Source organism: Amphiprion ocellaris, chromosome 22, assembly GCF_022539595.1.
Source record: "Amphiprion ocellaris isolate individual 3 ecotype Okinawa chromosome 22, ASM2253959v1, whole genome shotgun sequence".
Taxonomy (NCBI): Eukaryota; Metazoa; Chordata; class Actinopteri; family Pomacentridae; genus Amphiprion; species Amphiprion ocellaris.
The window spans coordinates 18203605-18220185 of record NC_072787.1 but is presented as its reverse complement, the minus strand read 5'-3'; the positions used below and the strand labels follow the sequence as shown (position 1 = coordinate 18220185).

At 40.7% G+C, this 16581-nt stretch overlaps 1 protein-coding gene across 1 annotated transcript in view; it reads left to right on the top strand.

The window, feature by feature from the left end:
* The window catches only part of ptprn2 (protein tyrosine phosphatase receptor type N2), a 137148-nt gene that overhangs the window by 51095 nt on the left and 69472 nt on the right, over positions 1 to 16581 (top strand). Inside the window, exon 10 of the mRNA XM_023297648.3 lies at positions 2567 to 2646. Coding sequence (XP_023153416.2) covers positions 2567 to 2646 — 80 coding nt within the window. The remainder of the gene's footprint in view (positions 1 to 2566; positions 2647 to 16581) is intronic.

The window sequence follows — 16581 nt, the reverse complement described above, 5'->3', positions numbered from 1 at the left end:
ACCTTCAGGCCCTTGTTTCCCTACTTCTTTTTTTGCATCCAAAAACCAAATCTGCATGAATATCTCATGGTTTCTTCCTTCTATACATAGATTTATGAAAATTTGCAAACAGTAACAATAATCTAAAGCCCTTCACAAAAGTAAAACATGAAATAAAATCCACATTTCCATTGCGTTGTAGATTCAAGGGTCCTCTAACAGTCAGTGGTTGACTGGAGTAAATGTGAAAATACTTGGAAAATGTCCAACCCAGCAGCATAATTTGTAAACTGGCACTGTATTGGTTTGTTTAATGCGTGCTGTGATGTCAGTTTTATTTTCATAAAAATCAGATGAAACATGCAAAATAATTGTACAACAGAAATCTTCCATTTAAAGTACCTTATTCTTTGCCCCCAAAGTCTTGTTTTGTTAAAGCAAGTGACAAAATCTGCTGTTACAGTAGAAAAAAAAAAAGATACAGTCAATTATACACAAACAAATCAGGCCGCTTTGAGATTTTTCTACAAATATGTGTCAGTAAGAGTACATGAAAGCTGACAGAAGCGAAGACAGTTCCACTCATAATACAAATTGTTGAGACAAGTTGAAATTTTCCCACCTCGATGGCAGATTTTGCACTTGTTTTAAGAATATGAGCCACATAGGACTGAATGCAACGCATGATAATAAGCAGATTGCTCAGTTCTGGCATTTTAAAAGTCTCACTGACTTCAAGGGGTGATGCATCTGACTCGTATATTGATCATTTGTTTACTCGTGCCATGTGTTCATCATCATCTCAGGTGTTACTGGTTTAATTTTCATTTTTACAAAATCTGAGGAATATTATCTCACTGCTCCATTCCAGTATTACCATATTTCTTGCTGATTTTTCCCAGTCGGGTTCTTAATTTCTCCTGTTTCCTTGTTGAGCTCTATTTTGAAAGAGAGCTACCATTAGGGCTGTGAAGTTGCTGCTTATTTGTAATTTTAGCTGTTAAAAATCTCCCTTTCCAGCTGTTTAAAGAAATATTTTCATTTGGGATGCTGCACTAGACACGAGTAGTTTTTTTTTCTTCTACGCATTGCTGCGCTTCCCTGACCATTGCTGAGAGTTCTTACAGTCGGCTGGGGTTGTTAGATTTTATTTCATGGCCAACCTCGGGGACCTTCAACATTTATTCTGCTCCAGGGAGAGAAGTCTGTAGCTGACTCCTGCCCAGACAGAGGAGAATGAGTGCATGGAGTGCAGGCAGGTTACTGTAGGTGAAAAGAAAACAAGGTGCTCAGTTGATGACTGTACTTTGCTCTTTGGCCAAATCCAAACTGAAAAGAAAAGCCAAGCTCATGATCTTCCGCATGTTTTTTTCTGAAAGGGTATTTACAGTTTCTCCTCTTATTATCGATGCCCTTTATCAGTTTCTGCATGCAGTGTCGAGTTAAACATAGTTGAACTTTGAAACAGCTGAGTGACACTTTGGGAAATGTGATCTTTTGCTTAGAATGAGATGAGAAGATCGATACCACTCACAAATCAGTCCAGTAAATATAAAGGTTACGGTCAGACGCAGGTTAACTTAGTTTAGCATAAAGAAAACTGGAAACTGGAGAAAATGGCTAGTCTGACTGCAACAAAAACCCACAAAATCCACCCACCTGCATGTCTAAAGCTCACAAAACAGCACCTTATGTTTTGTCTGTGTAACCTGCAGAAAAACCTATATGTATAGTCTGGTCAAAAAAATAGTCCCACGCATTGTCTCGCCTTATACATTTTGTTTTTTTGTATGGCATAAACGGACAAATACAAGTTTCCATACTGTTTCCAGTCTTTACGTTACGCTGACCTAACCTGCTGCTGGGTTCATATTTACCAAACCAATAGCATATCAATGTCCTCGTCTAATCCTCGTGAAGACACTGAATATATGATAATGATAAATGGTTTGCACTTACTTTGCACCTTTTAAAGAGGGCTGCGGCTAAGGATTTATTAATCTGTCAATCTGTTTTTATCATTAAATAAATGACATTTGTTTATTATGAACTAAGATTATTTACCAGTTTTGTTGCAAATTCTCTTCTATTCTGTTTTGTCGATTAATTGATCACTTGTTTGGTGTATAAAATGTCCAAAAATGGTGACAAACAGCGATTGGTGTTTCCCACAGCCCAAAATGATGTCTTCAAATATCTTGAGGAGGAAAGATAACTGAAAATATTAACATTTGTGAGGCAGAAATCTGAGAATTTAGGTCTTTTTTCAGAAAAAAAAAAGCTCAACCAGGTTAACCGATTGTCAAAATAGTTGGCGACTGATTAAACGATTAACAACTAATCTATTGATCAATCCATTATTGAAGGTCTACTTAACCATAATGAGTCCTAGAAAGCACTTTACAATGTCATTCATCCATTCACGCACACACTCACAGACCAGTGGCAGCAGCATTTCCTGCCACTGGAAGCAACTTAAGGCGGCTGTGGAATACTGGAATGTTTTTGGAATACTTCTTAAAATGTCCAGCTGTTCCTCTTAACTACAGCTGCTGATTTTGTTCCTCCTTTGCTGTGAATCTTGCAGCGTCCTGGGTCCTGCGCTGACGTTCAGAGTTGGCCAAAACCCCAAGAACGTGACCACCGCAGATCTAGTTCAAGTCGCAGGTAAGCGAGCTCCGTATTTCCTTTCTTCCATCGCCTTCGCACAATCATCCCGTTGACAACCTTCATTGCGATTCATCTCATTTTTACGAGCCAGACCACTTTGTCACCGTCTGGGCTTCAGTAAATGAGAACACAGATTAGTCTCTCCAGATACAGTAGATAGACTGGTGTTCGCCTTGTTCAGACAAACCCCTGTCCCTAAGAAGATTATCAACACTGTGCGATGACAGATGACCATCAGTTACAGAGATGATGAGCTCGCCACACACACCTACTGCTTCTGCACACGCACACACTCAATACAATACACAGGACAGTTTATTCGGTCTTCTATTACGTCCAGCAGGCTGACAGGTTGGAACAGGCTCGTAGCGACCAATCAGTCAGAGTGTATGCTTCTGTGTGAGCCTGCATGTATGCACTTGTTTGATGTGGACTGATGGAGAAGTGTCACCCGCAGAAAGGAGGTTGTCAATATGCCTCCGCTTCCCCCCTGTTCGTTGTCTGCGCTCCGATCAGCACCCGTGTCGGAGTGTGTGTGTGCATGATGTGTGTCGGTGTCCTTGCTTTGGTTGGAAACGACTTTGAGAAGCACAGCAATACTCCCTACAGTCAATATCATCCAATATCACCCCACTGGAATCAACATGGCGGTGTTGTTATTGGCAGAAATGTGTTGCTGCTCCAGTTTTTCTGCGCTGCGACGTTTTTTTGGCACTGACTCGTTCGCTATTAGGGAAGCGCTGGGTGATGACTGACGATACAGATTCACCGCAAGAAAAGGCGGGTTGAGCTTCAGATCGGCGGGTTACAGGGGTGTGTTTGCGCACGTGTGTGTTTGGTGGATTACAGTGTGTCTGTATTTATTCCTCGCCGTCAATCCCACTTCTGCAACGTTTGTTTAACAAAACGATCAAATGAGCAAATATCACGAGCGCTGCATGCATGAGGTTTTATCATTATACTGTATCATAATCTGTTTTTTTCTGCCTTTATCTATAGGTTTTCTACTTCTTCACGTCTTTTTTTTTCCATTCCTCTCTTGTGTAACTGACTTTGATGAGGTGGCATGTGGCGAGAACTAATGAAAGGCGTGAGCAGGGCTGAAATGTCAGACCAAATGTTAAGTCAACATGATCATCAGCCTGACCCGTGTTGATGAATTATGAATACAGACCACCTGAATAGCAATTTGTAAAGGCGAGCAGGAGCTTATCAAACTACTTATAGTTCGGATATATTCTTCTTTTATCCCAAATGATCATTTCAGCTCTGAAATGTATTTAAAAAGTGGCACTTTGACATAGCAGAATGCAGCATCATGTGCTCCCCCACTGACCTTAGATCGAATCCTGCCGGAGCTTTATCGCCTCTGCCCCCTCCTACCTTGTTGCCCCCCTCTTCTATTCCCACCACAGTGTGAAGTGGTGCGGACTTCCCCACTCTCCTCCTGATATTAAAAAAAACAGTCCAAAGTAAATGCAAAACTGTCCCTCTCTTGCTGTTTTCCGGCTCCAAAATGAGCATGCTTGACATTGAATTCAATGCGACATGGCAACGGTGTGGTGATTTCAAAGTAGTTACCAGATTGTGGAGCAACAGCGTGGTTAAAGTGCAGTCTGAAAATCAAACTGACACCCACATGCAGTGGCCACCTGGGTAATCCTGGCTGACCTTTGCCTTATGTGTGACTGTGCATAAATGACGCGGCCTCCTAATGAACTCATCAAAACCCCTGCTGGATTCTGTGCTCAACCTGCTGCCGAGAGCTGCACATTTATTACTGTTATGAAACTGGGAAGCCAAAAACTGGAAATGATGCAGAAAATTCAGCAAATACATTCTTCTTTTTAGCTGATTAATAACCACTGAAACAGGTCTAATCAGTCACTTATCATCAATATGTGAGTGCACAACCATGTTCTTAATATATTTGAATTTTGCATGATAAAGTAGTATTTTTTAGGGGTTGCAGGTATTGATTTTGCTTTGTCAAAGAATATTTTCACTTACAGAAGCACATTATGTGACAGCTTGTCATAATATTATAACAACTTGTAAATGTTCAGGATTTTTCCTTGATAAAGGATTTACAATTGTTGTTGATCAGTTTTCCTGTTGACTAAATGGTTTGGCACTGCAGGGGATATTTTGTATTTACTATTTTGGCAACAAACTGTTCAATTCTGCTTTGAAAAATGCCTGTTGTAAGTTAGATGAAGTGTTTTAAAATCAGATTTGAAAGGCTGAAAGTCAAATTACTTTAACATTTTTAATTATCCTGTTGACTAACATGTGACTGTGTCCAAATATTGTCTAAACTGTATATTTGCTGTCAGAGCTGTAGCTAACACTGTGTTACTCTATTTTTGTTATCAGTTAATCAGTCAAATGTATAAAATGTCAAAAATATTTTTAAAAAATGCTTTGCACAAGTTCTGAGACCATTTTTAAATGTCGTATCTTGTTCAACTAGTCGTCCAAGGACCTAAAATAATAATTTTTCAGTAATATAAAAGTAAACAATGAAGCTGAAGGAAGATTTTTTAAAATCATTTTCTTGGAAAATGACATGATTTTTGTTGATTTGTTCCTAAAGGACAAATTTTCCAACATTGAATATTGTATATTTACCATTAGGGCTGCAAGTAATAATCATATATGTCATATAAAACATCTAAATGAAGATATTTAAAAATATTTCCTTTAAAATGACTTGATTTTTGTACGTTTATTCCTAAAACAACATTGCTTTCTCTGTTAATTTAGTGTTAGGGCTGCACCTAATGGTCGTTTTCATTATCCGTCAGTCTTCCTTTATATTTTTAGATTAACACGTTAACTGCTTAGCCTCTAGAATGTCAAAAAACCTAGTGAAAAATGCCTGTCACAAGTGCTGAGAGTCAGAGGCATATTATATACTAAAGCTCCACTGGTGTTACCTTGACTGTACTCTGCAGTGTCTGAAAGAGGTTAATATGGCTCTGCTACATTCTGCTGTCCATCTATCTGCCCATCAATTCTATTTGATGCGTTCAATGCTCCATTGAAAAGAATAGACAAAGAGACTCGGTTGAAAGGCATGGACAGTATAGAGGAGATTTGATAACTCATTGAAAAGCATCTTTTAGGCAGCAGGTTCTTAGCGCCTGTGTGGTGAAAGGCCTGCTGGGAGGTCTGACTGTATTAGTGGAGGTAGAGGCTCTTGTGTTCTGCTCAACTGGAAAACCGCAGGACAAAGACCCGCACTGCCTAATCCCTGCTCGGCAGCAAAACAAAAGAGAAAGCTGCTGCTTTATCAAAACTACAAGGCATTCTGTGTGTACGTGTTTGTGCGCGCGTGTGCAGATGCGTGCGTGTGATATTTTTTTTTTTTTTTTTTTTTGCAGCTGTGTTCGTACTGTGCCAAGAAAATGATTTATTCAATATTTGATGAAGTGGCAGCCAAGCTGTTAAAACCAGTGTTGAAATGTGTTGTTTAGAACTCTACTTTTTTTGCCTTCTTGTTTCCTCTCAGTGATTTCTAAACACGTAAATCGCCTTCAGTTGGGGGGAAAATAGATCTGCCAGAACTGCTTTTGCTCACTGTAAAGCGGCGTTTTGTAGCTGGTGATGGATTTGATCCACTTGCATGTTTGCGCACTTCGCAGGGAGTAGGTGGATTAGATGTGTAGGAAGGGTGTTTTTGCTTCATAAAGTGTCTATATTTATGTCCTGTCATTATCTTTTTGTGTGTCTGAGCCTCGGTGCATCATTTTTCTGACACATTTCTGATTCGCTGCTGCTGTTATAACTACTCTTAAATGCTTTTCATTGGTCAGCGAGTTTGTGTTTGGTTTGAAAACTGACGCCTCATGACTTGGTGACTTGTCTCCCAACTGGGATCGAGGATGTCCAGGCCAAACACCAGGGTGAGTGAGAGGATATGTGTGTGTTAAGAGAGGCTGTAGGTGGTGGGTGGGAGCTGGGTGAGGACGCTCCTATTGTCTCGGCTGTCACGGCTGGGCGACCCCGGAGCCCCTCAGAGCCCCTCAGAGGCCTCAAAGGCCCCAGAGGCCAGGCCACAGCAATGAGTCCGCAGGCCCCCAGGCCGTGAGAACCCCGGCCCTGGTCAATGAGCGCTGGCAGCCTGGGGACCCTGGGAGCAACTTGCTGGGCCATCTGGAGTAGAGAGCAGAGACCCTGACACACGGCTGTCACCCGAGGGAGACACGCAGAGACGTGGACGTAGACAATGTCTGCCCCCGTGTTTCTACGTATCTGCCTCACACGCACACACACACACACACACGCACGCACGCACGCACGCACGCACACACGCACGCAGACCCACACACTTTCACTCACATGTAAGTGACAGCAGCAGAATGGAGGTTGGTGGCGAGTGAGAAGGAAAGTGGTGGTGAGAAAATTCCTGGATATTTTAGGAGCAGAGACAACAAGTGTGTTTCCATCCACCTGTTTTTATGTGCATTTCAAATTTGTGCAAAGAAAAACATGGAAAATTAGAAGCAAATTGTCCACCCAGAAAGCTTTTGCACTCGGCTGAGGTGCAACAGTGTGCAAATGCAAACAGATTTGCAGTAATAAATGACGACTTTAATGACTTTAAGATCTGCTGGAGTTTCCACTTTTCTGCGACCTGGATGCAGACAGACAAGTTGTGAACTCACTTTTGACATACATTTTTTTCATTTTTGCTCTTTCATTTACAACAGATGATTAACGTTCAACACTCTGAATGTGCACATGTATTACTTCTTTTTAAATTGCCCCCAGGGGACAAATAAAGTTTTTATAATTGAATTTAATTGCTTCTTTCACTAGTGGGACCTGTTGATTGTTTTCATTTATGTGTGTATACTTCAGTGCTGCATGGATTTCTGGAGGACGAGATGCTGACTGTATTTATACATTGTACTCGAGAGGGTCTTGAATAGATTTATTGCTGAGGTAATTTATTACTGATGTTACCCTTTCCTCTTTTATCTGCTTAATTTGTTTATCTTGTGTATCTCCTTCACTGTAATAGCAGATGCAGCTGGATGCTGCAAGTAGTATATATGCTATGCTTTTAGGGAGTTAAGGCATTCACATTATAGCATTTTTGCCATTTCGTGTTAATTTCTTTGGGATGCATTTATGGTTCTTAATATATGGAGTGTTTTGTAGCTTTCTGTATGTCAATCAGTGGAAGTTCATGCTCTGTTAGTGCATTGACAGTGTTGATTGGTGGCGCAGTAAGATGGCTTCGCTTTGTCACAAACTATTTGCCTGATGAAGGTCTACCATCAAAACATTGCGGATGGATGTATTTCTGCAAGTTAGACAGAGTGCTGGAGTCTATTCAGTTCACTGACGTCATCTCATTGCGTCCTCTTCTTCTGCTGAATGGCACCCTACTGGAAAAACACCGCCAGCAGCTGTTTATTTTGATGCACCCTACTCCAGTGTTCACAAAACGGCAGGGGATGCAAACGCACATTAGTTTGCATTTTCTTTTTTCCCATATTTTTGTTAGCATTTGCTCCTCATTCGGATGCGAATCGGAGAAGTTTTCCCTTAAAGCCAGTGGAAGCGACTTCAGCACTTTGTGGGCAGGTGTAAAATGTACCACGCTGTCTTGTTTTGTTCTAAAAACATGAGAGCACCTGCCTAAATATAACTGGGTTCCTCTTCTGTGTCACTCCGTCCGTCTGCCTGATTCTGTCTGTCTGTCTTGCCTCTCTTCTCTGGGAAGGCCTGGTTTGCTCTCTAATCTGCTTGCATGCACACACACTCTCTTTCCACACACCTATGCGGACAACTCTAAAGTGAAAACACAGTAGCGGTGGCTGCATAATGGTGCTAGCTACCATTTGAGTGGTGAGTGGTAGTCTTTTCCAGCTGAGCAGATTAGCATAGATCTCCCACGCAGACAGAGTTGACCTTCACTCTGGCAAACACTTGTCAAAATGCCAGCGATAATTACCTGCTCTCTTCGCAAACAGCACAATGGTTTATCCACCTGCATCTCCGGCGTGGAGGACGGATCTGTAGTGCTATAGCGGCCCGTTTTTGGACATACACTGCTGGTAAAGGTAATATAAGCCACTGGCATTCCTGCGTGACACGTGTGTTTGTGTGCTGCTTGATATCCTAATATTTACCATTCAGAAGTCAGAAAACCGCCGGAGGATCAAGAAATAAGTGTGAATTCCATTTTTCTTGAATGTTGCCACCGCTTTCAGCATGCTCATGTCCGGACACATATGGCTGAAATGAAATTAGTTTTGTCAGCATGGGTTTGTCACTATCAAGATCGAAAAAAACCTGCTTTTTTTTTTTACCCCCCACCTCCCGCCTCAAATTCAACAAAAGCTCGGTAGCAGCTGTGTCGGATGCTGGATTGTCTGAGTGTTCATGCCTTAACATCTGTATCAATGAGCGTAGAGGTCAGAAAACAACCCCATTCCTCCCCCTCTTGTCCCTCTCTCTCTCCTCCTCCCCTTATTCCCCTCCCTCCCTTGGTACTCTCCTCTCGCCTCCTCATCACTGGCTGCCCTCTCTGGTTGAGTGCTTGAATGTGCTCAGTTCGGTGATCAAAGTCTTCCTCAGTCTCTTCTCCTCCATTGCCCCTGGCTCTCTGTGCATGAGTGTGTGAGAAACAGTGTGTGTGTGTGTGTGTGTGTGTGTGTGTGTGTGTGTGTGTGTGTGTGTGTGTGTGTGTGTGTGTGTGTGTGTGTGTGTGTGTCATTCAGCTGCAAGCCCAGCTCTCAGTCGTCTAAACCGTCACTCTCACTATCTTCTTTCAGTCTCAGTAGTACCTTTCCAGGCTCCCTTGCATCATTTTCCTGTCTGCTAGAGGGCATACACAAAGACACACACACACACACACACACACATATACATATCTATACTCACACACACAAACAGAAGTCTACAGTGAGGCTTATTCGATGTGACACATCTCACTTTTCTCCCTCAACGTTTATGCATTGTTGATCTCGGAAACGTTCGCTGTCTCTTGCAATAGGTAAACCGCAATTTATTCACTCCACACATGCTTTTGTGTGTGTGCATGTGTGTCTGCATGCTGCAGGGAACTAGATAACCAGAGTTGTGTGACTCACAGTAAGCTGCTAAACATTTTTGCTTTGTTTTAGTGGAAACTTTCTGTCTCAAGCAGGGTGTTAAATATCTTTTTAATTCCAAGGTCATGATGCTTCATCCTCTTCTTCTTCTGCTGCTGCCTCCTGAAGTGCCTCCAGGAACAGAAAATATCTCAAATTGTCAAAGACAGCTATTAAAAATGCTCTTGTAGGGCAATCTGGTGTCTGTAAGTCGGTCTAAAACATCAAGTTTTTATCCTTGTCCCTGGCCTAGAGAGTGAGCTTTCATCACCGCTGACTCTTTGTACTCGTCTCACTATAAAGAAGGTGTCATGTGGAAACATTTTCTATTGTACTGAGAAGCTGAGAATGTTCCAGCAGATGAATTGGGCTGTGTCTTACTCTCCCCCTTATCCTGTTTATCCTTGTCAGTGGTACTCTTTCCCAGTACTTGCCCTTCCTCCATGCTCTTGTGCTCTTAGTTATTCCTCTCTGTTTTGCCTCAGTAGTATCCCTGCACCTTTAGTGTAGGGTCAGGGCTGCACTGCTCCTGTAAACATATTTACTGTGTCAACATTGCTGTTGCAAAGCAGCTGAAGACAGTAACAGGTGCCTGTCAACAGCCGGCCTGATCTCTAGTGCATTAAAGGATCTTTGCTGCAGACGAGGATTAGTGTCGCCTGGCATTGTTTGTTTGCTAATTCCATCTCCAAGGTATTTGTGGAAAATAGGCATGAATAATTGAAAGCGATTTCTAGTGGACGAAACGAAGCTATCAGCGAATGGAGGGAGATTAATGAGTAGGGGGTGAAACGCAACGCAAATTGGAACAACGGAGCAACCTTTCTGAGACACCCAGAGAGACCCTGTGCTCGTAAACAAAAATAGAATATGCATTGTTTCAGTGGTGGAAAAAAGCTTTGAAATGGGAAACGGACATGGATCCGAAAGGAAATACAGCAATATGCTTTAATGTGAAATGTGTCAAACCGTGATGCTGAGGTATTAGATACTGAGCAGTTTAAATGGAATCAGCATATTGCCTGCCCTGAAATGTATTTGGATAAAAATGCAACTTTCTGGAACATTTGTACTCATGTCTACACTTCTGATCTAAAGCCATGAGTAATCCCTTGCATTTGTGAATGTTTGTGCTTGTTCTTGAAGGAAAGTGACAGCAAGAACTGATGAAATTTCACTTATAACTTGTACAATTATAACAGCCTGGCACTATTGTAGTTCCTCAGAAATAGCTGTAAACACACATATGTTTAATCCAGGTAAAAGATGCACATTTTGTTTTCCATTTTCTGTCTCTGTAGTCAATTTTTTTGGGGCCCAAGGAGAATACTTTTTGTGGAGTAACTTGCCATCCTCACATTACAGGAATGCAATAATCTATTGCAGTGTTTTTTATATATATATATAATATAGTAATATAAGCCACAATACAAATAGCTTTGTCTATACTGTTGAAGCTATCTCTTTTTTATCTCATGTTTTCTCGGACCCTGACAGGCAAACTGATGAATGTTACAGTATTGCACTTTAAGCCACGTTAGCAGCACAATTCTCTGAATAGAAATGGTCATTCAGTGTGTCACTTTACCACTTTGGTACAACGTTTTAAATTGGATTGGCTGTAGTTGTGACTGTGGACAAGCGTAGTGTCTGTCTGTGTTAGTCCTGCAATCAGCTGGAGACCTGTCCAGGGTGTAGCCCAACATCTCACTCAGTGTCAGCTGGGACAGAATAAAGCAAGTATAGCGGATGGATGGATGGATGGATGGATGATGTATGAACATCTATGGTTCCTGGATGAAATAGTGTAATCTCTTCTGTGTTCCTTATTTTATCATGTGGCACCATGTGTTTAAAATTCTAATTTCTACACTTTGCTTTATGACTGAATACCTGCAAACTAAAAATGTAATTCCCATCAGCCTCAACTGTACTTTGTGTTCAGTGCTAATTAACAAATGTTAATAATTATACCTCACAGTTGAAATTGTGCAGAAGGATTGAGAGGCAATATTAGGTAAATATAGATCAGTCAGTCTCTCTTGGACAGCCATAGCAGTGGTTGTTTACATCAAAATAGCCTAAAACACAATAGTTGCATGACAAATGAAAAATAGAGTTCAAACCTACTGTTCATGCAGACCTTCTCTCCGCATTTAGCAGGTATAAATGTTGGATTGTCTGTTTTTTCGAAACTTGCATAAATGTTCAGACACAGCTCCCTAATTCCAGTGTTGTAAAGATGTAGTGGAAGCAACATTATCCAACAGTTCAACAAAGTCTTTGGACAGTGTCTGCTGCCTCTCTTACTGCAACAGTGCTGTGGCTGCTTTAAGTGCAGCCTCACAGAGCTGCCAACATGTTTGTTCTGTGATTCTTGCATTGATTTAGTATCTTGCTTTGTCAGGTATTTGGCTGAATAGATTCGTCAAAAACAGACATTCCTCTCTTGGGTTTTGAGAAGCTCACTAGGTTACAATATATATTAATATTGCAGTATATTATTTTGAAATTAATATTACACACTGGAGTTTCTCTGGAGAGAAGCAAAGCTAATGAATGCGGTGTGTTATTTGGGTACTTGTTTGTCGCAAACAGTTCCAGTTTGCAGGCACTTGTCATTATGCGGCACCAAATTTTCTAATTGATCGTCTCTGGATTTGAGCCAAACTGTTGTTGATGCAATTTTTATCTGACCAAGGACTTTGCAATGATCTAATTTCCAGCTGAGCCAAGCAGGACGGCTGGCAACAACACATTTGCTCACACATGGTGGTGAACTTAATAACAAAATGGCTCACTAGCTTAATGTTTTATGAACTGACAAAACGGCACATTCTGCCACAGCGTCGTGAGGATGATTAGCTGTCTCCAAGAAGCCACAGTTTTCTGAGCTTCTAAACAGAATCTAATAAACTGAAGAGGTAACAACTGTCTATATGTTTTCCGTCAGTGTTCACAAAGAACCCAGTAGTCGCAGAGGTTATGTCACCACTCCACAATCTACAGGAGCTGAAGGCACAATGGGAGTGGGACAATATGAGATGGCAGATAGGTTTTAAGCACCATGTTGAGCAGAAAATCCAACCTCCACTTCAGTGCTGCCACCGCCAGCTCTCTCTGTGTTTTCTTGTGCTTCATGCCGACCCCTCCACCCTCATCTCTGTATTCCCTCATCCCTTTATCTTCCATGCCTGAACCCGCAGTGAACGCTCCTCCATGTGAGAGACCCTGTGCTGATGGCCCTCATGTCAAGAACAGCAGGTACTCGTACGTTGTGTTTGTTGCGTGCACAGCGGCCTGGAGACTCGATGGGTGCTACTTTATGAAGCAGCAGATACAAACAGCTACATAAATGAGCTTCTTTCCATCTCCTGCTGCGAGCCATAATTCAATAAAAGGAGAAGGCATCGTAAGAATTGTAATCGTTCTCGTCTTACTGCACTGAACATTTGACTGTGAGAGCGGTTAGGTTGAAGCCTTTGCTGTATCTTTCTTCCTGTTTGTCATCCAAAGGGTTGGATGGACGCTGATGCTTCACTCTGCCAAAATTACTCATCTTAAGTCATTTAGATTCAAACTTAGCCCTCAAGCAAACTAAATTTATTCCTTTCTCCCCTCAACAAGGCTAATTAATGCAGTGGACTGTAATATCAATAAAGTAAAGAATGATTCATTTTTGCAAACTTCTAGAAACACATGAAATAGTCACACCTTCTTAGCAGATAATTAAAATTTGAGGACACAACTATAAAAGGACTTAGAATGGTCAAAAAAATGTTTCCACTGGCAAAACTTTTTAAAACTTTTGTGTATGTGCAGCATTCAAATGGGCATCAAAGCTTCTTCAGGTAATTTTTAAACACTTATAATGGTGTGTCACCTTTATTATGCCTCCAATCTGGCGTCAGCTGTGGCTGAAGGAGTATTGCTTTTATGAGTGAATGAATTATCTCAGGAACACCTTGAAGGAGTTCCTTCAGATTTGCCACAAACATTTACTAGCACTCAAGGATGAACTGATTAGAGCTGGTTGATCACAGGTCATCGTGACCTCACAAAACACACTTTTATCATGTTTGAAGAATTCATGACCTAATTATGTCAGAATTTCTCACAGATGTCTAGTTGGATGTAATGACGAAGTGATGACATTTTATATCCAATAGGTCAAAGGTGAACTTCAGTCTGACATTATAATCTTGACCACAAATACTTTTCTGGCCATTTTTCAACACCGTAAATTAGGAACAGGAGGAAAGATTGTGGGCATATTTCACATTTGATTAGATTCTGAATTGGTGACACTGATCTCGGGTTCTTACTTTGAAAATTAGGTAGTTTAAAGATGTTTGTGAAGCAACCACATGTTATAAAACATTCATATTTGAAACACTTTCTGGTGTCAAGGCTACAACTTTATTTTCTATCAGAATCAGCTTCACTGGCCAAACAGAAATACCATTAATACTGTTTTTTTCATTTAAATTCTTCACTGCATATATGAGTCTGGACATACGCTACCATTCAAAAGATGGAGTCACTTAGAAATGTTCTTATTTTTGAAAGAAAAGCATTTTTTTTCAATGAAGATAACATTATATGAATCATAAATCCAGTGTAGACATTGTTAATGTGGTAAATGACTATTCTAGATGGAAACAGCTGATTTTTAATGGAATATCTCCATAGAGGTACAGAGGAACATTTCTAGCAACCTTCACTCCTGTGTTCTAATGCTACATTGTTTTAGCTAATCATGTTGAAAAGCTGATTAATGATTAGAAAACCCTTGTGCAGTTATGTTAGCACATGAATAAAAGTGTGAGTTTTCATGAAAAACATAAAATTGCCTGGCTGACCCTAAAGTTTTAAGTGGTAGTGTACATGGCCCTAAACTGCAACACAGCTGGTTGTTGAAAACTCTCAGCCATGAGGCGGCAATTCTAGTTCTAGTTTAAAAAAGCAGGCTCATTGCCAGATTTGTGTAAAATATGTGATAGTAAAAATCACATAAAAGTTGTACATATAATGATTTCAGCTTTCACAAGGTAGTGCTTTAATTAAACTCTGAGGTGGATGGAGTCACTTTTGTACTATTTTTTGGACTATGTTTTATTGTAGATAAGAATAATGGCATTGAAGTTAAACTAAACTAAATGCATCAATACACACAGTGACATGATAAATTCATTCATAGCACGAGTGAGTAAACTCTGATCTTTTTCATCCCTTGTTTCCTGCTTCACCTTTGCACAGTCCTGTCTAACAATGGCAAAAATGACAAACATTAAAATAAAAATCTCCAGAAGAGGTGATTGGTTTTGACCAGCAAACTTAAAAAACCACTGAAGAACATTTTGTTCTCCTCAACTGCAACTAAGAAATGTGCGTTTTAACAAAACCACTAAACCTATGATTGGTCATTACATTTTTCTGGCAGACTTAAATCTGATTTCATAACAGCATCACTCAGTGTTCCCTAAATAAGCTCTCAAACATTCAAAACTGAATCAAGGGTGAGTCATCTACAGATGAAAAACACTCCGTATAGAAGTTAAATATATATATATATATAAATAAAGAAATATAGATTGTTTTTGTTGGATATGGCTGTTAATGGACTAACAAGACTGTATGTGCGTATCAAAGAGGCAGCAGATGACACTTAAAGTGCTTGAAACCACAAAGGGTTGGTAGAAAACAAAGAGAGATGGCCATACATTTGCTGCCTTCCCAGGTGTGTGTGTGTGCATTCGTGCACCTGTGTGGCTGTCTGTTAGTGTTTCCACAGTATATCACTGTCTGATGCCGTGTTTGTGTGTGTTTTTTTTCCCTCTTAATGGTACATCCGCACTAAATTGGCCCCTGAATGCAGTGCGCTCTGCCTGTGGTTTTGTGAGCTACAAGTGTAGAGAAACAAAGACAGCCAGGGAGCTTCAAAGCGGGTGGGTGACATTTTGGGCTTTCCATCTTCAAAGCACTATTTGCTTTTGTAGTTCCTCTTTGAGTATAATTATATATTTTTTCTAAAGGATTACAGCTGTCTGAAAACAGAGTAGAATTTGAGGGCCATTTCATAACATTTTCAATAAAGGATACACAATGAGCTGTCTGTTTTTACATTATTTCGAAATATATTTATCAAGCAATTGTTTTTTTACTATTATGCGTAATGTAATACAACTTTTCATGCAGCATATAGCACAGTGTTATTCCTTATTGGCAACTATTGGCAGTGAATTGATCATTGACCTTCCTGGCGAGTGTCTCTAGATGGGGGAGACTTGAAATCCCCCCCTGTCCCCTCATTTTCATTCACCTCTCTTCCTCTTCTCTCTTTCTTCAACCCCCCTCATCCAAGTGCCTCTCTATAATTCATGTCCAGGTGCAGCACCAGCTTTCTTTGGCAGGAGGCTTGAAAGGGAAAAAAAAATACAGATGTTCAATTTTCACTTCCTTTGTGCATCTCTCTATATGTGTTTGTGTGAGTGTGCACCACATTTCTCCCCCTTTTTGCCTGTAATGCAGATCGTCCCTGTAGTTCAGCTTAAGCAGTAATTAAAGCGAGTCACGGCCATGACTAACCACTGGCTCCTGCTTTCATGTGGATCTGGATGTTGTGGTTTTGCGTATGGGCCGAGTGAGATGTTTGTTGTTGCTGTCGAGTGCGGCATCTTAAACAGAAAACAAGAAAGAAACCTTTACCCAGAATTGATTTCAAAAATCAGTAAATAATGAACCATTCTGATGTTGTTTTTTCTCTCTCCTCGCTTGATGTCGGGTGCAAGGACCCATATTTCTCAGTCCTGCGGTCATCAGG